This window comes from Moschus berezovskii, chromosome 20 (assembly GCF_049115385.1).
Source record: "Moschus berezovskii isolate FMDL1 chromosome 20, NW_MosBer_1.0, whole genome shotgun sequence".
Classification (NCBI taxonomy): domain Eukaryota; kingdom Metazoa; phylum Chordata; class Mammalia; order Artiodactyla; family Moschidae; genus Moschus; species Moschus berezovskii.
In genome coordinates this window covers 48,195,892-48,217,763 of record NC_142479.1, presented here as the reverse complement: position 1 = coordinate 48,217,763, position 21,872 = coordinate 48,195,892, and the positions used below count along the sequence as shown (strand labels likewise).

Genomic DNA, 21,872 nt, shown 5'->3' with positions numbered 1-21,872 from the left:
CCGAGCTGTGCAAAAACAGAAGGGGTGGCCTGGGGAACCCCACTGACCCCCAACTCCCACACTGGAGATGGGAGCAGGTATCGTAGGGCCTCACAACTGGCTGTGGCTTCATCCCCCACAAGATTTCTTTCAGAAGTCAGCCCTTCTCCCGGTTTGGCCTTCGAGGTCGCCCCCTTGGTGGATTCTTGAGGAAGGAGGGGGGCCAGCAAGCAGGGGCTGTGGTTCCCAGGTCCTTCTGTGCTCTTCTCCTCTGTGTGTCCTCACTGTCCTGGGGCTGGGGGAGAGTCAGGGCTGCCAGAACCTGGTGTAGATGGAAGCCAGGCACTGCCCCAACCCCTCAACTCGTGGGTAGAAGCATGTGGGAGCCAGAGGTGTGGCGTGGGCACACACCTGTGTGCGTGCATGCACGGTGTGGCAGGGGCGGGGTAGCCACGGGGAGGAGTGCCCACCGAGGAGGGCAGAGAATGCACTCAGTCTCAGCTGAGGTGGGGTGTCCTAGGTCCCAGCCCGGGCTGGAGCACACATGTGATGTTCACTTTTCACGGGGTTCTGAATCCCCTTACCATCCACTCCACTCAGCTGCTACTCCAATTGCCCTGTCCAGCCGAGTGCACCCCAGCCCCAGCCCTTTCCCCATCACCATCATACCATATTGACACCCCTTTCTTTTGTGTCAGCGACCCCCACCCAGCTGGCTATACCCTGTTCCTTTCCTGGGGTGGGGAAAGCAGAGAGTGTGGACAGCTTGGGGCCCACCTTGGGTAAGGTGGGGGAAGTGGGGGTGGGGCAGGACACTAGCCGCAGGGTCAGCAATGGCATTTTGGTGGGTGTGTCGTGTCTGGGTGCATGGGGCGTGTGTATGTGTGCTCACGCCTGCTCAGCCAACCTCTGGGGAAGGGGTGCTCTGCTCTGCCAGAGCAGATCGTGGCTGGGGCACGATCCAGGTAATGGCAGCTCTTAATCTCTCACTATGCCGGCTCCCAAGCCTGAACCTCAGCCTCCTCTCCCTCACCCCAGTTCTGGCCATGGTCAGATGCCCCTTCCCCAGGGGGTGCCTCCTCTGCTGCTGATGGAGGATTTGACTACGCTAGAAAGAAGCTGAGTCACAGAGACAGAGGCCAGATGAAGCTGCAGCAAGAGGGCTTTCAGTTAGACATCAAGAAGGACACCCCCTTGGGGAAGATATAATAGCGATAAGTCAGGGACGACTGCAGCATCTCCTTACCCAAGTTCCTGAGGGGAGCGGGGGACAGCCTCTGAAGCCTTCAGCAGCAGGGAGTCCTACTCAGTGGTGTGGCACAATGTCTGCTCCAGGGAGGAGTTTGTCCCAGTACCTGGCTGCTAAGGGCCCCGTGGGGTGAGTGGGAGTCCCCAGCAGGCCAGGCAGATGACTGACTGTGGCCCAGCAGGCTCAGGGGCTGGGGGTGGGAGAAAATCCCAGAAGCAGCCACGGCCCTGTGCTTACAGGCACAGTGGCGTGAATGTCCCGCCATCTGGGTCCTGGAGCCTGAGCAGGCTTGGGGGTTGGGGGCCAAGTGCAAGGAGACATGGAGGCCAAAAGACAGAGACGCAGAGGGAGACGGAAAGAGAAAGGGAGAGACAGAGATGGGGGGATGAGGGCAGAGAGAGCAGGGTGGAGGCCTGGGCAGGGGCGAGAGGATGGGGAGAGATAAAAAGACAGGAAAGCAGAGACCCAGAGATAAGACGGTCAGAGATACAGAGAGGGAGACTCGGGGGAGGAGACAGAGGTAAGCGGAGGTACAGAGATGCAGGGGTGACAGAGACAGTCACGGGGAGGAAGCCAAAGTCAGGCCAAGGCCCGGATGCAAACAGGGACAGACCGGGAGACAGAGGCTCTGATGGAGCCTCAAATGGAGGGGAGGAGGAGCCAGCTGAACAAGGGAGCTGAGGGACCTGGCAAGGAAGAGCGGCCGCAGGTGCTGACAGAGGTGAGGGCCAGAGGCTCACGGTTCCCCTGCGGTGCTCGTAATGAGGCGGTTGTGTCCGTCGACCCTGGTATTGATCAGACTGAAGGGCGCTGGAGAGGGTGTTGCTGGTGCTTGCCTGGAGCAGGAGAACAACCCTCTTTCCAGCCCTGTCCTCTCCCACCGTCACCAGCCTCACCCTTCGTTCGGGTTTCCTGTCAAGAACAGAAATGCTCCTGCTGTACGCTACCAAGCTCTTGACTGAGGAAGCACTCATTCTGTCACACCGCACCCTACCCAGGGTGAACCCTCTGCTGTTCACACTGTCCTGCTTTCCCCACCCTTTAGCCCACCAGCTGGTGGAAACGTGGCAGGGCCGGTTTGTACAGAGAGACTGGTGAGGAGGATGCGGACACAGGACTCTGAGAAGGGAGCAGGACTGTGGTTTGAGGTCGGAAGTACAATCTGATAGAGGGTAGGCACGTGTGTGCCCCACCCACTGGGGGGCAGAACCCGGAACAGGGACATCGTGAACCATCCATCTGTCCATCCATCCATTCCACACACGTTTTCTGGGCATCAGAGTGGGGCCTAAGCAGTGGCCTGCTAATAAATGTTTAATAACCAGCCCTTTGAAAAGAAAAAAGGTCCTGATTTGTGGGATTTGCAGTGTTCACCAATGTCCACGGTGCAAATGCTCCCACTGTGGCAAGTTTCAAACCCCTGATGTGATGTCACTGCGTGTGGAGTTGGGAAGAGAAGTACATAACCAGACGCTCCAGCACAACACAGGGCCAAGGCACTCTGTCCTTCCTCTCAAAGACTCCACGACAAATAAGCAGTCACACAAGTGCCTGCTTGGAAAGGATGCTCAGAGGAGTCGCCTGTGACCCAGACTGGGGAAAGGATTCAAGAAGGGCTTCAGTAGGATATGACCTGGGAGCTGAGTTTGAATGGAAAGTGGGATGTAGCTAGCAAAGGGTGGAGGGTAGGGCACAGCATAGGGGAGAACCGAAAGCACCAAACCCCCAAACAGAGAGACTTATAAGGAGTTCAGAGTGAATTGGGCACTGGGTTGGGGCTGGGATGGCAAACAACAAGAGATGAGCTTGGAAAAAGCTCAGAGCCAGGTCCTGAGAGGAATAGGATGGAATTTGGATTTTATCCTGAAGGTGATAGGGTGCCAACAATGGTTTTAAACAAGTCCATGGTATATGTTTGTATTGTATCAAAGTCTTCCAGAAGCCATGTGGGGAGCAGAAGGGAGTGAGAGACGGGAGGCCAATGAGAGGGCTACTGCCACAATCCAGCCAGTTCATGTACCCTGTCCCTGGAGACAGAGAAAAGCATGCTGGGAAGAGCTGGCAGTGGCTGAATCTGTAGAACTCAACTCCAGTTGGATATTTGTGAGGTGGCAGCAAGGATGACATCCAGGTTTCTGCTTCTGGGAGGAGCCCTGGGGCTTGTGCATATTTGGGCTGGAGGGCATTGCTTGCAAACTGCCTGTGGGATGCCCAGGGTGTCTTTGGAGTGTGGAAGAGAGGTGTCTCCTGGAACCCGTCCGGCTGGGTATACATGGGGCCAAGGCCTTCCAGGAGGATGAAGTCTTAAGGACACAGGGACTTCCTAATCACCTTCCTTCCTAGTTCTGGGTTGCTGGGAGTTGGGGCCAACATCGTGCTCTAGAAGAGAGACAACAGCGGGGGGCGGGGTGGTAGGGGGTAGGGGCACACAGCCCACTGGTATCCTGGGCTGCAGAGAGAGAGAGGGAGGGTCCAGAATAGACAGTCTTTCAGGCCCGGAGAGGACAGGGCAGGTGATGCTTCTGCTCATTTCTCAGACTCTGGGCCCATCCTGTCACTCTGGATACATGTTCAGGGAGGGTTTCTATTTATAAGTGAGTGAGGTCAGCTGTTCAAGGCAAGGGACGCTGGGGGTGGGGTAGGGTGAGGAAGAGACCACATGTGGTAGGTCTTAACTTTGAGGGGATTCACAAACTCCTTTTGGATTCTGTTAAAAGCTGGGGCCATCTCTCTAGAAGATAGACACACGCATGGATACCCCAGTGTGGACTTCAAGGACAGGAGTTTACAGACACCTGTCCTATTCCTTGGGCCTCCCAGGAGTCCTTGGCCTGCAGACAGAGGAGCTGGGACTACAGGCCAAATGAGACTTTGGAGGACGATCTCTTACAGTTGCCCTGGCCCCAGACTTTCAAAGGTTCTCCACATGTGGGAGGGAGAAGGGTGCTTTTCTGGAGATGGCCTGCTAAAGGGGGCATCCTCTGGCTCTATGGCTCCTCCAATTCATCAAGCATGGGGAGTGCTTCTTGTGCACAGCACATTTGAAGAGAATAATAGACTGGGGGTATGGGAAATGCCAGGAGCTCCAAAGAAACTTAGGTTCCGGCAGAAAAGTCATTCTGCTTGATTATGCCAAATGCCATAAAGGAGATTTCTGGGGACAGAAGAGAGATGTGTACACCCAGGTCAGGGATTTTGGAGGTCTTCCTGAAGGAGGTGTCTTGTGAGAGTGGCCTTGAAAGAAAAGTGTCACTGGCAGCTGAGGCCAGGAGCAAAGGGATCTGGTGGAGGGATTGGGGGGGATTCTGGCAGCCTGGCCTGGGAATGCACAGGAAGGCATGGGATGCTCTGAAAGACCATCATATAGCCTCCCTCACTCCACCCTAAGTTATCTGAGCAGGGGCGAAGTGAATCCAGCAGTGCTCTTGAAGCTGGAGCTTCCAGGAGGTGTGGGCTGGTTTGGGGGCGGGACCCAGAAACTATTTCTATCGTCCAGATCAGAGGCAAGGAGGGCCCCCAGGATGGTGGAGGGGAAATAGAACTAGTGGGTGGGGCACAGCCATTCCATTGTACAAGGTCTGTGGGCCCAGGCACCTGCTGTTAAAGGGATGAAGGGCAGGCATAAGTCCTAGATAACTCCTAGGTTGCGAGATGGAACTCTGGAGAGGGAAGTCCATGGAGCCGGGAAGCTGGGGAAAGAACAGGTTTGGGAGAGGAGGTGAGAGGGTTTGTTTTGGATGTGGTGCATTTGAGCTGGCTGTGGGCCATCCTGGGAAGGCTATCAGGCAGGTTGGCTCTCTGGGTGAAGGGCCAAGGCTTGGAGGGAGATTGTTTTGTGTCGTCCACACCCTGGTGACAGCCGGAAAGGTGGGAGTGCTGGAGGTGGGGAAGTGGGAGAGCCCAGGGAAGGAAGTGGGCTCTACTGAACTCTGAGGAATGTTGGCCTGAGGGGAGAAAGGCAGTGGGAGAGGGAGAGGAGGGCAGGAAATGGCCAGCAGGGTCAGGGAAGTAGAGGGAGGTGGCCATAGGCAGGGAGGCGAGTGCAGGCCCAGGTATTGTTCAGGCATCCAGAAGTTGAAGACTGGGAAGAGGGTCCTTGGAGAGAGCTGGGGTGGTGGGTCCCGGCGTTCAGGGGTGAATAGGCTTGGATCCATGTGAAGGTTTCAGCTTTTAGGCAGGGGAAGGGATATTGGAGATGTGAGGAAACAGGACAGCTGATGGAATGAGATGGAGCCCAGGGGAACCAAGGTGTGGGTGAAGGTACAGGTGGAGGAGGCACTGGCTCCTTTCCAGGTGGGAAGAGAGATGAGTAGTTTGCAGGATGCAGAGCTGTTTGGGGGAGGGAAGTGAAGCCCCATGAAGCAAGAGGCCAGGTTGGAAGTGGGTTGGAGACCTAGGGGAGGAAGATCAGAAGCAGCTCTTGGGGCGAAAGATGGAGACCCAACAATGAGAACCATGCATACAGGTACAGAGCAACCCTGGGGCCCCAGTAGGGTATTTCCCTGTCCAGTCAGCACAGGTTTGTAAATAGCAAAGCTCAGCAATTTGACAGTTGCAGCAAAGAGGCGGGCTTGGGGGAGGGGGGACTAACCTGGATTGGACAGGAGCCCTCTGAGATCTGTGGCCTGAGGGCAGCCTTTAGATGGTCCATGACAACTGGGTAGAGAGGTTGTACAGGTGAAGGAGGGGCAGGGGCCGTAGCTTCAAAAGTTTAAGTCACAGAAGCTTGGGCTGACTCTCTCTGGCCGAGCGAGCACTGCGGGTGTCCTGTGCCTACTTAGCTTGTGTGTCCCCCTGCGGTGGCTCTGGGGAGCTGACAGGAGACCGTGGGGAGAGACTAAAGTCATCCCTGGTTATGAGGTACTGAAGCACAGTGACGCCTAAGGACAGGGCCTAGAGGGGCTGGAAAACATGCTGGGAGGTCCCTCCAGGGAGACGGTAAAGAGCAAGGCTGTGATCGTGTGATGAGCCCTGTGAGGTCTCCTAGAAACCTCCTGCTGCCCAGGCGTTCCCTGACTTCCCACACCTCCTTGGAGGAGGAAGAGAAGGGGCGGGGCCCCACTGACCCAGTGACCCTTACCCCATCACTGTGGCCCTCCTGTACCACCTCTTTTGAGCGTGAAAGTGGCCGGCAGAACTGTCAAGAACAGAGGTGAGGCGAGCCGAGGAGTCAGAACTGGGGAGCTGAGGTTGCAGGGTCCCTGGAACAGGTGGCCTCGGAGGAGACAGAGAATGAGGATGGCGTCTGGTAGGGCGAGGGTGACTCCCCTCAGTTCTGGTCGGGCTTGTCCCCGCCCGCAGCATGTCCCTGTCTGTGAGAGCCAGCTTTCAAGCCTCCCGCCTCGACCACTGCAGTATCCCCTAATCGCTCTTAGTCTCTTGGTCTCTCCAAGCCATCCGCAGGCTGCCACCACTGCAGTGGATTAATCTTCTTAATATACCATTTTGCACACCTCCTCCCTCCCCCTAGAAGATCATGGGCAGAGGCAAGTCCAGCCTGAGGCAAGTCATGGAGCAGAGTCAAGGCCATTCTGGCTGGCCCTGCCCACCTGGCAGCCTTGATGCCCAGAGGCCCCTCCCACCCTCTGACCAGGGCAGACACTCGATCCTCGGTCCTGGAGGATGCCCTGCATATTCATTCCTCTGCTCCTTTGCTCACGCCCCCTGGCCAGCCGGGGATACCTTCCACGGGAGTTCTCCCCACTGGCCCACTGACCTCAGCTGGCTTGAGTTCCTGGGGCCCTTCTGGTGTCTGCCTCCACATGTTGCTTAGCTTCAGACTAAGCGGCAGGCACTCTGTTCTGCCACATGTGAGGACTGCTGCCACTGTCAGTGCCCACGGGGCCACTTGAGCAGGACTCTGGCCTGGGTGTTTCCTGGCAAGCCACAAAGGGGTGTTACCCTGTTTCATAGAAGAGGCCACTGGGAACCAGCAACGTTAAGGACTTGGCTAGGTCACCCAGGTGGAAAGTCTCCGAGTTGCCAGGCCTCCGGCTTTCAGGTTTAGCCCCACCTCTTAGCAGGGTCGCACACACCATGGGCACTTTAAGGGTTAGTGGATACAGGTGCTCTGGGTTTCAGGGGAGTCCTGGTGCTGGGAAGTATTGAGCAGCTTACCTGGGGCCCAGTTACTCCAGGCTGACAGACTAAGAGGAGGGGAAGCACTGGGAGACGGGAGATGCACAGTTAGCGTCACACAGAGAAGAGCCTGGGGCCTCTGGGTGAGGACCTCAAGCTGCCTGGCCTCCACACGCAGAAACCCCCACTGGGCCTTGACCTCTGTGAACAGGCGGGAGGATGCAGTCTAGACTAGAAAAAGGACTTCCTGGCAGCCTGAGGGGCTTGTATGAGCTTGTGTCGGCGGTCTGGGTGTGTGCGGGGCGGCAGTGTGGAGAGATGTGGAGGGAAGTGCAGGTGGGCCTTTCTAAGCGAGCGATGTGACCTCCATCAAGTCACCACATCTCGAAACCTCAGTCTCCTTGCCGTCAAGGAAGCCTACCTCCCTCCCTCATCTTTTGTGAGCAGGGAGGAAACGGACTTCTAGGAGGAAGGGCTCAGCGGTGCAGGGCCTGCGGACGGCACTAGTCAGAGTTGGCTTCCTGTCTGTCCCTTTGCGGCTGCAGGGACTGTGATCACGGCTCTGGTCCCTGGGGCAACGGTGTTGCTAAGATTGTGCCTGTGCGTCCTCATCCTGCATTTGCAGAACATTCCCAGCTTCTGATTTAGTAACTTGGGCAGAGCTGGCTGTCTGAGAAAAGAGCACTTTTTTCCCATGGATCACAGGGAATTCGGGGCCTTGGGAGGGAACAGGCGTTGCCCATAAGTTTGTGCACTGAGGCGAGCAAGCGAAGGCCAGGGGAGGGTGCCAGCCAGGCCCTCCTTCCTACCTGCTCCTTCAGTCCTGGAGCCTCCTGGCTGGGCAGGCTGGAGCGCCGGTCTTTGCCGCCACCCATCGAGGAGAGCAGTGACACAGGCCTTCGGGGAGCCTGCACCATCCTTCTGACGAGGCTCTAGGTTGGTGTGCTGGTGGAAGTGTGTGTGTCTGTGTGTATCTATGAACCCTCAGGTACAGACTGCCAACAGCCCTGTAGACAACATCAGGAAACGGTGAGAACACCCCTCTCCACACGCCTGGTTGTACTTCAGGGATTCACTAATGAAGTAAATACATGATACCAAAAGCTATCATGCTGTCACCATTTTATTAAGTTTTGTTTTGGGTGGCTTTTTTTGATGTTTAATTCATATGCTCTAAACTATACCCATTATATGTGTGCCTCAGTTGTACTTTCAGACTCATTCTTTATTAATGCATCTGCGTTCACGTGAAATATAAAGACACTGCATATTCAGTCCATCCATGTGTCTGGATTCACGGGCCCCTCACTGTCGCCTTTGGATCCTGTCTGCCTAGTCGTATTGGAGTCAGAGTAGGCTAGGATTGGGTCCGACTCCCTGGCTCTCCCCATCCTGTGACTTCGCACTGGCCAAGCATCATCTTTTGGCCTCTTGTGCTTATCTGCAAGATGTGGAAGGGGAAGGCTGTTGTGTGGATGGTACGGGATGAGACCCACAGGGCATCGCACCCACGTGGCCTGTGCTTACCATCTTTATCAAATCCAAGAATGGACAACTGGGTAGATGGCAGAGTGACAGAGAGGCAGGTTCACTGACCACAGTTTTCTGACAGACTGGACTTGGGAGCAGAAGGTGGGCTTGTCAGGGGAGGGCCTGAGCCCTGGGCTTTAGCTGTCCTGACTGTGGCCCCTTCCCCTGTGCTGTGGTCCTCTGTGACCCCACTTGCTAAGTCAGGTGGCACTGCCCCCACTCACAGTCTGCGGGGCAGACTCTCACTTGAGATCTGCTGGAGCAACATGACAGTTACTTGCTCTTTGGACAGCTGGCTCTTGGCCCTGCCGGCTGACCCTGGCTCAACTCCCCAGACCTGTCTCTGGAGAGAATCCATGCGTGGACTGAAAACTTCTCTCCTTCTGAGAAGCCATTGACCCCTCAAATGCCCCTTACCTGCCAATCAGAAGGCCCAGCCTACCACCTCTCCCACTTCTCACCCAGGCTGGCCACACAGATGGGACTATTTAGATATATTTGGTGGTACCCAGGGCCTGACTCCATGCTTGGGTGACCTGCCTGGGCAACTGGCCAGATGAGGCAGCTGGGTAAATAGGAGGAGGTGTCTGATGGACTAAGGATTTCATTGGTTATTTATTCAAACTTCTAGAGTAGCTAGTATGCACCGTGGGCTTTGGGGGTGATCAAAACACCTCACCAGGTGGGCAGTAAGCTCCACTGAGTCCATCACATTCTGTTTTGCAGCTTCAGTCATCAACCAGGTTGAGCCTCCCTTTCTCCCCTGACATGGCTCATTCCCTGTGCTCAGCCCTGTGATGCCTTCCCCTCCTCTCTGCCTGGAGAGACCCCATTCACCCTCAGAGTTCAAGTGCTGTCTCCCAACCAAGGCTTTCCCAGTGTGTCCTCACTCACCTTCTCTCCTCAGAACTCCTGGATTTACTATCTGCATAATTTATTTTGGCACCAAATCATCTAAGGCCTCTCGTGGTTATTCGACTGTTTCATGTGTGTATAATTTGTTTCCAGCTAGACTCTGAACTCTTAGGAGGCAGGGAGCATTGCTGGCATGTTTTTGCCTGCCTGGTGGATTATATGGCACCTCATGGATTATATGGAAGGGACTTAATATTAAGAGGGATGCTCAGTCACTCAATCGTGTCCGATTCTTTGTGACCCAATGGACTATAGCCTGCCAGGCTCCTCTGTCCATGGGATTATCTCAGCAGCAATACTGGAGTGGGTTGCCATTTCCTCCTCCAGGGGATCTTCCCAACCCAGGGATTGAACCTGCCTCTCCTGGGGCACCTGCATTGGCAGGCAGATTCTTTACCACTGAGCCACCATATGAAGAGGGAGGAGGTACTTAATATTCTGTGCTAGAATAGCAGATGAAGTAGAGTTTGTCATTAATTCTGATGACCTCTCTAGGATGTGTTTGCTGTCCTAATCCCAGACCCTGGGTAGGAGTATTAAAGTAATTACCTCTAGTGTTTTACATTTGACCAGAGAGATTAAAGATCTTGCTGAAGGTCACACAGTGATTGACAGGATAGGCTGAGAATTAACCCCGGTGTCCTAGTCTCAGGTAGCAGCTCCAGGTGCCACCTCTTGTGTGACATCTTTCTTGGGGATCTCCCGTCTGCTCATTGGTGTGTTTGTGTGTACACACTTGTTTGTGTGCACGTGTGTGTGTGCATGTATGCATTTGTGTGTGTTTGTGTGTACGTGTATGCAGTGTGTGTGTGTCTGGAAGGAAATAATGTTGCCAACAATTGTCCAAGAGAATGCTGCCAAGTCCACAGAGTAATTGTGGAGAACATGTGACTTCGCGTATGGCTGTGTGACCGGATATGCGTATGAGGCCTTGGCAATCACCCTCTGGTGTCCACCAGCATCAGTGCACTGCTGGCCTGGGCCTGCTGAGCTGACATGACAGCACAGGACAGGTTGGGTCTCGGAGCACCCAGTAGGAAGTGGGTAGAACGCACACCATAGGCCTCCAGCGAGCCTGTGGCCCCAGACTCTGAGACTCAGCTGAAAATAACTAGGGGCTGGGGGCTTTGTGCCCTGGCCACCCCAAGTGCATTTTCTTATGGATGCTTTTGGGGAGCGTCCTCCCCATTAGCCTGAGCATTCAGCACCCCTACTACCCTCTCCCAACCCCCACCCCACCCCCTAGCTTGCTGTTCTGCTCCCGGATGTGTAGGAAGGCCAGGAGTTTTTGAGGACTGGGATGAGGGGCTCAGGGACCAGCCTCTGCTACTTCATGGCCCACCCTGTCTTCCAGCCTGAGGAGCTCACCAATGCCCTGGAAATCAGCAACATCGTCTTCACCAGCCTCTTTGCCCTGGAGATGCTGCTGAAGCTGCTGGTATATGGTCCCTTTGGCTACATTAAGAACCCCTACAACATCTTCGATGGCGTCATTGTTGTCATCAGGTATGACTGTCCCTCTGCTGCCTCTTGCCTGAGGAATGCCCTTAGGGTGGCTTGGGGTGAGAAGCCACACACCCTGCTCCTCTGGGCCTGGAATCAGACCCCACTGACCCAGAGGCCCCCTGCTCCCCTAGCAGCGCATACCACACTCTCTCTCAGCCCTCCCTTGCTCACACAGAATGTGGTCTTCCATCTGCTTTGGCCAGGCTCCTCTGAAATCTCTGCTCTCATTTCCACTCCTTGTCCTTGACCCCATGCAGGCCTGGGGTGGGCAAAGACTGGGGAGTCGGCTTTGGAGAAGAGTTGGAGGAGGTGTAAGGCCCAGCCAGCTGTCCCTGCTTACAAAGTGCTTGGAGACTGTCACACATGCTGGCAACTTGCTTTAGGGTTTCCAAGACCTTGGGAAAGTGTTCCACTGTTCCCCCCCACCCCCCTCAGGCCCTGGGCCAGAAGAACTGCTTTATTGCTTTTTGGAATTGGCTTTAGATTTCATTAGAAGAGAACAAAGCAAACATTCCATAACTTGAGGCTGTTGCTTTGGCTGATCGAGGGAGAGGACTGGCCTGGAGGGGAGAGCGGGGAGAGAGGGACCTGTCACCCTGACCCTTGCCTCTTGGAGCTCCTGCCTAGAGACCCAAGTTTCCCTCAGCACCCACATTCTCAGTGCTGGCCAGGCCAGACCCTCAGGTGCTGCTGAGCCCTCCCAGTGGGTGGGGTGGGGGGAAGGTGAGCATGCAGAGGCCTCAGGCTCTGGCTCCTGCCCCCACCCCTTGCAGCGTGTGGGAGATCGTGGGCCAGCAGGGGGGCGGCCTGTCGGTGCTGCGGACCTTCCGCCTGATGCGGGTGCTGAAGCTGGTGCGCTTCTTGCCGGCGCTGCAGCGGCAGCTCGTGGTGCTCATGAAGACCATGGACAACGTGGCCACCTTCTGCATGCTGCTCATGCTCTTCATCTTCATCTTCAGGTGAGGGCAGGTGCGGCATCCATGCCAGCGGGATGAGGGCCTGAGGGGCAGGGGTTTCTGGGGCCCTGACCCCCGTCTCACAGCTCCTGTGTCTTCAGCATCCTGGGTATGCATCTCTTCGGCTGCAAATTTGCATCTGAGCGGGATGGGGACACGCTGCCGGACCGGAAGAATTTTGACTCCCTGCTCTGGGCCATCGTCACTGTCTTTCAGGTGCAAGGGCAACAGGAGAGGGTGGGCAGGGTGCTGGGGGTGCCCCGCTAAAGGCCCTGACCCCCATCCTCGCCCACAGATCCTGACTCAGGAGGACTGGAACAAGGTGCTCTACAACGGGATGGCCTCCACGTCCTCCTGGGCCGCCCTTTACTTCATCGCCCTCATGACCTTTGGCAACTACGTGCTCTTCAACCTGCTCGTTGCCATTCTGGTGGAGGGCTTCCAAACGGAGGTAACCCCCTGCCTGCAACAGTCCACTTCCAGGAGGAATTGGCTGCGTTGCTGGAGTGGTGGTGTCCTGGGAGGTTCTGCAGGAAGTGCCCTTCAGACAAGCCTGGGGGACTAGGGCCGGGACGTTCTGAGTTTCAGGCAGCCCCCTGGCACTCGAGAGACAGGGTGGTTGTTGAGGGGCGTAACCCTGGATCCAAGGTGAGCTACTGAGTGGGCTTCCCCGACAAAGTCGGCCAGACTCTACCCCGGGGAGCTGGACGGGATGAGTGTTGGCACACAGACAGCTGGATCCCTGAGCACAGGTGTGCTTGGGGACATCTGGAAGGAACCCATCTGAGTTGAGGGGTGGGGGAAGTTTGCATGCAAATCATCTGGGCTTTGGCTGAGCTGGGGAAGATGGCACCAGCGCCTGGGCAGAACTGAGCTGCCCTGGTTGAGAAATGAGCCCAATTAGCTGCGGGCATGGCAGAGATGAGCGTCCTATTTCCAGCCCAGGATCCATCACTTTCGTCATAGGCAGCATCATCAATTAATATTGATTTACATTGATCCCACCCTCGCCCTGCCAGGACGCAGTCTCTGCCTGAAGGACTGCATACCATTCTGCTCCCTCAGCTCAGCCGCTCTTCTTACCCGAGCCCCAGGCCCAGCCCAGCTTCCCAGCACCTAGCACAGGGCAGGTTGACTCAACCTAGAAATGCTCCAGGTTGGGTGTGGAGAAGCTCTCGGTCCAGTTCTCTCCGGGTGACCCGGATGGAAGCTCCCGCTGCGGCTTGGTCTATAAATATCCAGCACACGGTGGAAAAACAAAAGTCTATTTTCTGACTCCTTCCCAGCCTTGCGAGGGAGGGCTGTTCCCTGTGGGCTGGGCTGGACTGATAGGTGCGGGTATGCCTCTCCCACACCGGTCTCCTCCCATTGTAGTTCCATAGTTAACCATTATTGCATTTCCTCCCCACCTTTGGTGACGCCTGGGCCTCTTGATGGGAGGGAGGTCCCTTGGATGGGACCTTTATTGACCCTCTGTGGCCTAAAGGTTTAAGGATGTCAATGTGTTCCATATGAGTCAAGGTCTACGTGGAGACCCACTGCTTGGCCACTGCTTTTGGCCTGTGGGTGGAGGAGCTGAGTGGGGACAGTGGTCCTTCAGCCTCTTCCAAACCACAGCTCCTGACAGCTCAGGTTCCCTCAGATAAATTCCTGTGGAACTCTGTGGAAATGGAAAACATCCCAAGCCTATTTCCCTCCTTCAAGTGACCGTTCAGCTGGCTTGGTAGTCCTGGAGATGCCTGGTACAGGCACCCCTCCCCGTCCCTGGTCCTTCCAGCAGACACCTGGTTAAACTGAGAGCCGCTGAACTGGCCTGGTTGCTAGGCAGCAACAAAGTCTGCGTGTGGGGATGGAGAGCAGTCTGGCCTTTGGGCCTGGCCTAGTCACTCTGGCCCTCCTGGGGGCTTGTGGCTGTCCCAGCCTGAGGGGTTCCCCAGGGTCTGGGGAACCTCAACAAGTGCCTAGGAGAGGGTCTCACTCAGGGTGTGATGCTTTGGGTTTGGGGTGGGATGGAGAAAGGATTTCAAGATCAGCCTCTTCATGGAGGTGGGCAGCAGCATGGCCCTGAAATGCCCATGTGAGGAGCTAGATCAGCTACTCACTATCCTATAAACCCCTGGGTCAGTGCAGAGGTTGGTCACTCAATGCCAGTGACCTAGACACCTGCAGAGGCGCCTGCTTCAACCGCATGGAATTTCCAGAGGCACACTTGTGGCTCTGCGGGAGTCCCAAAATCTGGCAGAAGAGGTTGGCTTTTCCTATTGTGACGACCTGCTTTTTTATAAACAAGGCAACCTACCTCAGTGAAAGCAGTGGTCACCCTCATTTTGTTGGCCGTCATCAGCAAGAGGCCTCAAGGGTCACCCCTTGCTGGGCTTGCCGCCCTGCCAAGATGTAGGAGAAAGTAGCCCGGGAGTCTGGGCCAGCTGGGTTGTTGACTTCCCAACTTGCAGGGGGCAGCGCCCTGAATCCATGAGTATTTATCATCTGCACACTTAATTGAATGAACAAACAGCAGGCCCTGTGTGAGGCCATTAATTGATATCAAACAACCTCATAGCCATCATCCTAGTGTTATTTGTCACATCCCATCCCAGCAGGAGCATGCTGATGTGGAGGGCACAGTTAGGAGTTCGGAGGCCTGTTCTTGTGCCTGGTCTTTGGTCTCCTCCCCCACCTCTGACTTCTATCCACTCCTCCGTCCCACCCTCCATGCCTGCTGCTTCAGAGCCAGTGAGAGGTGAGCTAGAGACTCAGATACGAGGCCCAGATGCATCTCTTATTCTCTGTATCACTTGGGGCAGTTTTTTTTAACTTCTCCAAATCTCAGATGCTTCCTGTAAGATGGTGCTAGCTGTACCTCCTTCTCACCTGGGTAAGCTAGTGTTAATGAAGCAGCTTTGTGATGCCTGGCACACCTCCAGTGAATGGTAGCTGTTATTAGGGTTACTGGGGGCTCAGTCTCCTTCCCTTTCCCTGTTCCCATCTCTGTGGCCTCTGCCCTCACCCTTCAGATTCATTCTGGCTCCAGGGCCTGTGGTTGAATTCTGGAAGGCCCTTCTGTCCCCTTTCTTCTCCTCTCTTGCCCCTTGTCTTATTTACCCCACTGTTGGGTTGGCACCCATCCGTCTCTTCCTCCTCTTTCAACATTGCTGCTGTTTGAAAGCCGGGCGCCTGTGACCAGTGCCCGTCCCCTGCCTCCCCTCTCCCTGTAGGAAATCAGCAAACGGGAAGATGCGAGTGGACAGTTAAGCTGTATTCAGCTGCCTGTCGACTCCCAGGGGGTAGGTATGCGATCATGAGTCAGCATGCCCCCCGTGCCCCGTGCCCCCGACTCTGCCTCCGTGTCTGTGCTTGTGTTCACGCTCAGCTGCTGTGCAACCTGTGGTGGCTGCGGTGGTCCTTGGTGTCGTGAGGTTTGCTTTGATTTTAAGTCCCTTCCCCCTTGAGGACACTGAGGGGAGGGCCTCCTTTCCTCTGCCCTGTTCGCCAGCGAAGGGCACAATCCATCCCGTCAGACGAGTGGATGGCTGGAGAAGGAAGGGACTTAGAATCCTCTGTGTGCACGTGTGCGTGCCTCTGCTGCGGTCCCTGAAGAGTCTGAGTCATTGGGCCTCGGTGGAGTCGGGATCTCTGGCCATAGACCCAGCTCCCCCATCTCTCTCCTCCTCCTTGCCTTAAGCTCCTGTTGGAGACCCCACAAGTTGCCTCATCTTAGGACAAGTCTTTGGAGGATGTGGGAGTGGGTGTGCCTCTTGCCAGAATGTACCAGAATTTTCAATCTACTTCTGTGTCTCTGGCCCCTTGACCACCCAGGAGGTCCAGCAGGTACTCAGGGGCACACTCCTCCTCTGGCCCCCACGCTGAGCCTGTGCCCTACTGTCTCCTGCACTGGCACCAGAATTCGGGGCAAAGCCAGGGTTCCCATGGGACTCCACAGTACTGTGCATTCTGAGCAGCCCCCTGGAGATCCCACTTGATAATTAAAGACCTCGTTAGGGATGTAAACTGAGTTAATGAAAATGATCCCCTGAGATGCCAATTACACAATATTTATGTCCTTATCAAAAGTAGCAATCAAGTATTTCTTAATAACTTCTTAAGGAGAAGTGTGTAATCACTGGGGAACCTACTGACCTGCTAAGGAGGAAGAAAAAATCTATCCCAGAGACAGGGAGAGAGGTAAAAATGGGGCCAGGGTAGGAGGCGGGTCTTTGGGAAGAGGGAGGAAAGAAGTAGAGAACATCCCTTGGGCTGAATAGCTCTGTTTGGGGTCCTTCGATTTCTCTCTGGGGTCCTCGGGTCTGAGGCTCAGGGGAGGGCAGTCATGGAGGGCAAGCAGAGGGCACAAGTGGCCTTTGGAATTGAGGCTCTCATGACCACTACACTCAGGCCCCCAGCTCCCTCTGACCTGTGCCACCCACCCGCTGGGCTATCCCCTCTCCCCTCAGCCCTTCTTGAGCCAGTCCCAGCCAGGAAAGTTGTGCTGTGGGTTCTGGAGATAGTCCAACCTTCTCTGAGGTGACAGAGGCCCTTGGGAGACCTAGGCCCCAAGCCTGGGTGGTCTGGTCCGGGCCAGTGCATGCCTCGTGCCGTGGTGGCTGGTTCCTTGTGGCGTGTGTGTGTGAAGACAGGGAGACCTTGGTCCATCCCCCTAACCCCTGCCGGGCCAGGTTCCTAAAGCCCGCTGCCCTCCCACCCTAGGGAGATGCCACCAAGTCGGAGTCGGAGCCTGATTTCTTCTCGCCCAGCCTGGATGGTGATGGGGACAGGAAGAAGCGCTTGGCCTGTGAGTATCTCTCTGCAGGTACAGGCCCTGGTTCTTGGCTAGCCGTGAGTGGATTCAGGGTCTTGCCCTCTCTCCCCTGCAGTGGTATCTCTGGGAGAGCACCCGGAGCTGCGGAGGAGCTTGTTACCACCGCTCATCATCCACACGGCTGCCACGCCCATGTCGTTGCCCAAAAGCTCCAGCAGCGGCCTGGCCGAAGTTCTGGGCCCTCCCTCGCGCCGCACCAGCAGCAGTGGGTCGGCTGAGCCAGGAGCACCCCACGAGATGAAGTCACCGGTAGGGGGTGCAGTGGGAGTTGTACAGGGGTCAGGAGGGAAAAGAGGTGGAACTGGCGGGCCCAAGGGGACAGCCTCTGAACCACGGGCCAGACGAGGCCCGGGGGTGTTAGTAGGGCTGGTCATCTAGGCAGACACCAGAGCCCTGACCTTGAGGACCAAAGAGCACTGTTCTAGTTCTTCTTCTGTTCCCCAAGTGTCCTTGGGGATAAGACTCAATCTCTGAGACTCCTCTGTAAAATGGGAGGTCCTTACCTCTTTAAGTCCATAGGGTCACAAAGAGTCGGACACGACTGAAGCAGCTTAGCATAGCATAGCATAGCATACCTCCTTGAGACCTCATCTTAATAACAGCAAACCCCATCCAGATATCGATTCTGTGCCAGACACTGTTCTAGACATTGCTTATAAGTGTTCTATTAATAAAAGCATGTAATCCTCACAGCAAGCCTCTGGTAGGTACCAATATTATCCCCATTTTACAGATGGGGACCTGAGTCTCAGATTACCAGAGTGAACTGTGGGAAGCTCCACAGCGAGCAGGTGGCAGAGCCAGCGTTTTAGTCCAGGCGGTTGGTGTCAGGGCCCATGCTGTCACTGTGATTTTATACTGCCACTCAGCTAAATAAGGAATAGGTGCTAAGGTCATATCTCTTTTACAGATGAGCAACCGAGGCACAGAGAGGTTTAGTGACTTGCCTAAGCTGGTGTGCATCCAGGCATCCAGGTCTAGGGCCCCTGCTCACACTCCTATAGTGATGTGATGCCAAGAGGCTCACAGGAGCCTGGGTGAATGTGAGGGGGTGCGGGGCCGTGAAGCTCTGGCTCAGGCCGGCCTCTCCTCTGTTCACTCCTCAGCCTAGTGCCCGCACTTCGCCACACAGCCCCTGGAGTGCAGCAAGCAGCTGGACGAGCAGGCGCTCCAGCAGGAACAGCCTGGGCCGCGCCCCCAGCCTGAAGCGAAGGAGCCCAAGTGGGGAGCGGAGGTCCTTGTTGTCGGGTGAGGGCCGGGAGAGCCAGGATGAGGAGGAGAGCTCGGAAGAGGAGCGCACGAGCCCAGCGGGCAGTGATCGCCGCCACAGGGGCTCCCTGGAGAGGGAAGCTAAGGGCTCCTTTGACCTACCGGACACACTGCAGGTTCCCGGGCTGTACCGCACAGCCAGTGGCCGCAGCTCAGCCTCCGAGCACCAGGACTGCAACGGCAATTCGGCCCTGGGACGCCTGACTCAGGCTGTGCGGCCCAATGACCCCCCACTGGACGGAGACGACGGTGACGACGAGGGCAACTTGGTGAGGCCCCTGTGGGCACAGTGACCTCTCACCCCTGACCTTGAGTGAGGGGAGCTGTGCCCGACCTGGTGCAGGACTGGACAACTCCCTCCCAGTTGTTTGGCATTCAGGCAGTTACCATCATGCTCAAGGGGTCTCCAGGGGTATCAGCCCTGAAGCCAAGCTCCAAACAGCCCCTCTGTCCCTCCGCCCACCCCACCAAGCCCCAGATCCTCGTCATGCCTGGGGCTGCAGCTATGCGTCCTTGTTGGATAAGAATGACTTCAGGCAGATGTGTATGAATCTTTCATGGCCCTCCCCTGTGACTCAGAAAGACCCATCACTCATCTCTCCAAACTGATGCCCTCCTCTGTCCCCCTCTCTTATATCAACCTCATCACAAGCCTTGATTTCACACCCACTTTTACCCATTCACCTTTTCCCCAGCCCTCTCACCACTGCCTTTAACCCTGGGGATGGGGCTCAGGGACCTGGGACCTCAGGGTTAGCACATGAGAAGGGGCGGATGTCTCCTCATCCCAGGTGTGTCTTTGAACAGACAGCTGTAATGGGGACAATGTTTGATCATTCCAAACCCAGTGGGGAGGGAAAGAGGGAAGGCAGGCAGGGGGCTGGGCCGGAGTGGAGAGAGTAGACTAGGAGTGAGGGCCACGGAGCTATTGAGGAGTGAGGGATCAGGAACTTGGAGACCTGGCCCTGCTCACTCCCCAGGCCATCCTTCCACAGAGCAAGGCAGAACGGATGAGGGCATGGGTCCGAACCCGGCTCCCAGCCTGCTGCCTGGAGCGAGACTCTTGGTCTGCCTACATCTTCCCTCCTCAGTCAAGGTCAGCACCCCGACCTCTCCTCCTGGGTAATCCTCCTGTGACTTCATCCCAGGGATGCTAGAAGTGTCCCTTGACGTGGGGGTGGGTGAGAGCAGGACCTCGGGCTGGGAGGGCCCAGGATGGGTAGGGGCTGGGCAGTGCCCCTCACTGCCATCCCGCCTTACACCCACTCAGCCTTTACCTCCATCTTGGAGCAGGTTCCGCCTCCTGTGTCACCGAATCATCACCCACAAGATGTTCGACCACGTGGTCCTCGTCATCATCTTCCTGAACTGCATCACCATCGCCATGGAGCGCCCCAAGATCGACCCCCACAGCGCTGTGAGTCACTGGGGCTGACGGCAGTTGCTGAGTGCCTACTTGGTGCCCTGCCCTCCTGGGTTAGCGAATTTGTACCCATGCGGCGAGCCAGGCAGGCAGGGAGGCCCAGAGACACGCGGAGGCAAGGAGCCAGGAAGCTCCCTGATTCTGACCCTTGCAATTGGATGCCTCCCGTGTCCTCACCTGTTTCCCTTGTGTGAAAAAGCAGCCAGTCGTGGGGCTTGCTTCTAGCCTGGGCGAAAGTCAGCTTTGTTGCCCCCGCTGTTTGCAGTGGTGCCTTCCTGCACACCAGGGCTTCTGAGGCCTGTATATGAGTCAGTGAGTATTGCAGAGATGCCAACGGTGAGACCGACCCGAGCTGGTCTGAGTGGCCGAGGGTCTCCTTCTCACCAGGACCTGTGCGCTGACGGGGAGGCACCCTGCCCAGCCTGCCCCATGGCTGATGTCCCATAGGGGAGGGAAGCTGTCCTTTGTTCCTCTGGGTCTTTCCAGGTTACAAACAAGTAGCGTTTTAGGGGCCTTCAGGGGAGCATTGGTCACTTATGCTTGGCTTTGAACCTGCCAGTCCTCCTCAGGAGAGGAGAGGCCATGGGTCAGAGTGTGTGGACACACTCCTTCAGGCCTGACTTCTTTAGGATGGGCCCAGCTAGTCCTGGACACTCTCTCCCTAGGCTGGCATCACAGCCTGTCCCCCCCAACAATGATCTGAGGCCTAGAAATGTGGGGGGCTCTGTTTTCCCCCCATGACATCTTGCACCACTAACTTGGAGGTAGACCCTATCCTTGTTGCTGCCTCCCACACCATTGTTCAGATTTCAACATTATGGGGCTTCTGTTTTCCATCAGGGTGGGCTCCAGCCAGGTCAGTGGGAAGGGGTGGTGGTGGCGGAGGGAAATGGGCGCTGGAGGGGCCAGCCTGGGAAGAGGTGAGAGCCTGTATGCGTGCAGTAAGGGTGGCCAGCCACACTGGCCCCCTGGTCTGTCTCCGACCCAGGGCCCTGCCTCAGAGCTCGCCGTGGCCGGGTCTCTCCCCCACCTTCCCACTCAGCCCCTCCATCTCCAGCTCTTCCACAGGCTTCTCCCTCCTCCCCTTTCCCTGTTTCTCACTACCCCTGACACACTTTACCCGCTGCCTCTCCAGCTCTCTACACCCCTCTCTTGGCCATGCAACGATGGAATCAGCTCACAGATATCAGGGGATTGGGCCACTTTCTTTCCTGCCCGGCCTCACGCTATGCTTGGCATAAATATGGTGCCTGAGGATGCACAGCCTGTACTCAGGCCCCCATCTTGCCCTGCGGCTCCATTTCTGGGGCACACAGCAGGAAAGCAAGTACGTGGAGCCGGGACGAGTAGGATGGGGCAGCGAGAGATCAAGCTAAACGCTGCTCCAGTTTTAAGAAAGGAATCAGTGAATAGGACCTGAGCTCTGGGGCTCAGATGACAGCGCTGTGGTGGGAATCACTTTCCCTCAAGGCAACTCCAGGAGGTAGGGGGCAGGAGTGGGACTGTGCTCAGAGCTCTGAGCGAGTCAAGGGGCTTGTGGCTGGCTGTGTGTGTGTGTGTGTGTGTGTGAGAGGGACGATGGGAGAGCAGGGAGGAGATTGCATGTTGAGGAGAGTGGGGGGTGGTTGTTCCGAGTTAAACATTGAAGGCAGTTCCTGGCTTCTGTGCGCAGAGCAGACCTGGCCCACGGTGGGGGTCCCGGTGGCAATACCTGCCTGCTCTCTTTTACAGGAACGAATTTTCCTGACCCTCTCCAATTACATCTTCACCGCAGTCTTTCTGGCTGAGATGACAGTGAAGGTGATGGGGGGGGAAGTCAGCATTAGATGGGAGCCATCTGGTTCCTGGGTGTGGGGGGAGTGGGCAGGGGAGAGGCTGGGCCACAGAGCGGGCAGGGCTGGGGGCTGACTGTGTTGGAGGCAGTGTCGGTGACGCAGGGGCATCCCCAGGTGGTGGCGCTGGGCTGGTGCTTTGGGGAGCAGGCCTACCTGCGGAGCAGCTGGAACGTGCTGGATGGGCTGCTGGTGCTCATCTCCATCATCGACATCCTGGTGTCCATGGTCTCCGACAGCGGCACCAAGATCCTGGGCATGCTGAGGGTGCTGCGGCTGCTGCGGACCCTGCGCCCGCTCAGGTGCAGGCACACCCTGA

General features: G+C 56.4%; 1 protein-coding gene across 3 annotated transcripts in view; it reads left to right on the top strand.

Annotated features, from left to right (window-relative positions):
• Nucleotides 1-21,872, top strand: part of CACNA1G (calcium voltage-gated channel subunit alpha1 G) — a 62,146-nt gene that overhangs the window by 18,316 nt on the left and 21,958 nt on the right. For all 3 annotated transcript variants that reach the window (XM_088828975.1, XM_055407564.2, XM_088828974.1), the window contains 11 exons: nucleotides 11,106-11,257; nucleotides 12,031-12,216; nucleotides 12,315-12,429; nucleotides 12,509-12,664; nucleotides 16,918-17,002; nucleotides 17,085-17,278; nucleotides 18,136-18,567; nucleotides 19,294-19,394; nucleotides 19,592-19,715; nucleotides 21,453-21,521; nucleotides 21,671-21,855. In XM_088828975.1, coding sequence (XP_088685101.1) covers nucleotides 11,106-11,257; nucleotides 12,031-12,216; nucleotides 12,315-12,429; nucleotides 12,509-12,664; nucleotides 16,918-17,002; nucleotides 17,085-17,278; nucleotides 18,136-18,567; nucleotides 19,294-19,394; nucleotides 19,592-19,715; nucleotides 21,453-21,521; nucleotides 21,671-21,855 — 1,799 coding nt within the window. The remainder of the gene's footprint in view (nucleotides 1-11,105; nucleotides 11,258-12,030; nucleotides 12,217-12,314; nucleotides 12,430-12,508; nucleotides 12,665-16,917; nucleotides 17,003-17,084; nucleotides 17,279-18,135; nucleotides 18,568-19,293; nucleotides 19,395-19,591; nucleotides 19,716-21,452; nucleotides 21,522-21,670; nucleotides 21,856-21,872) is intronic.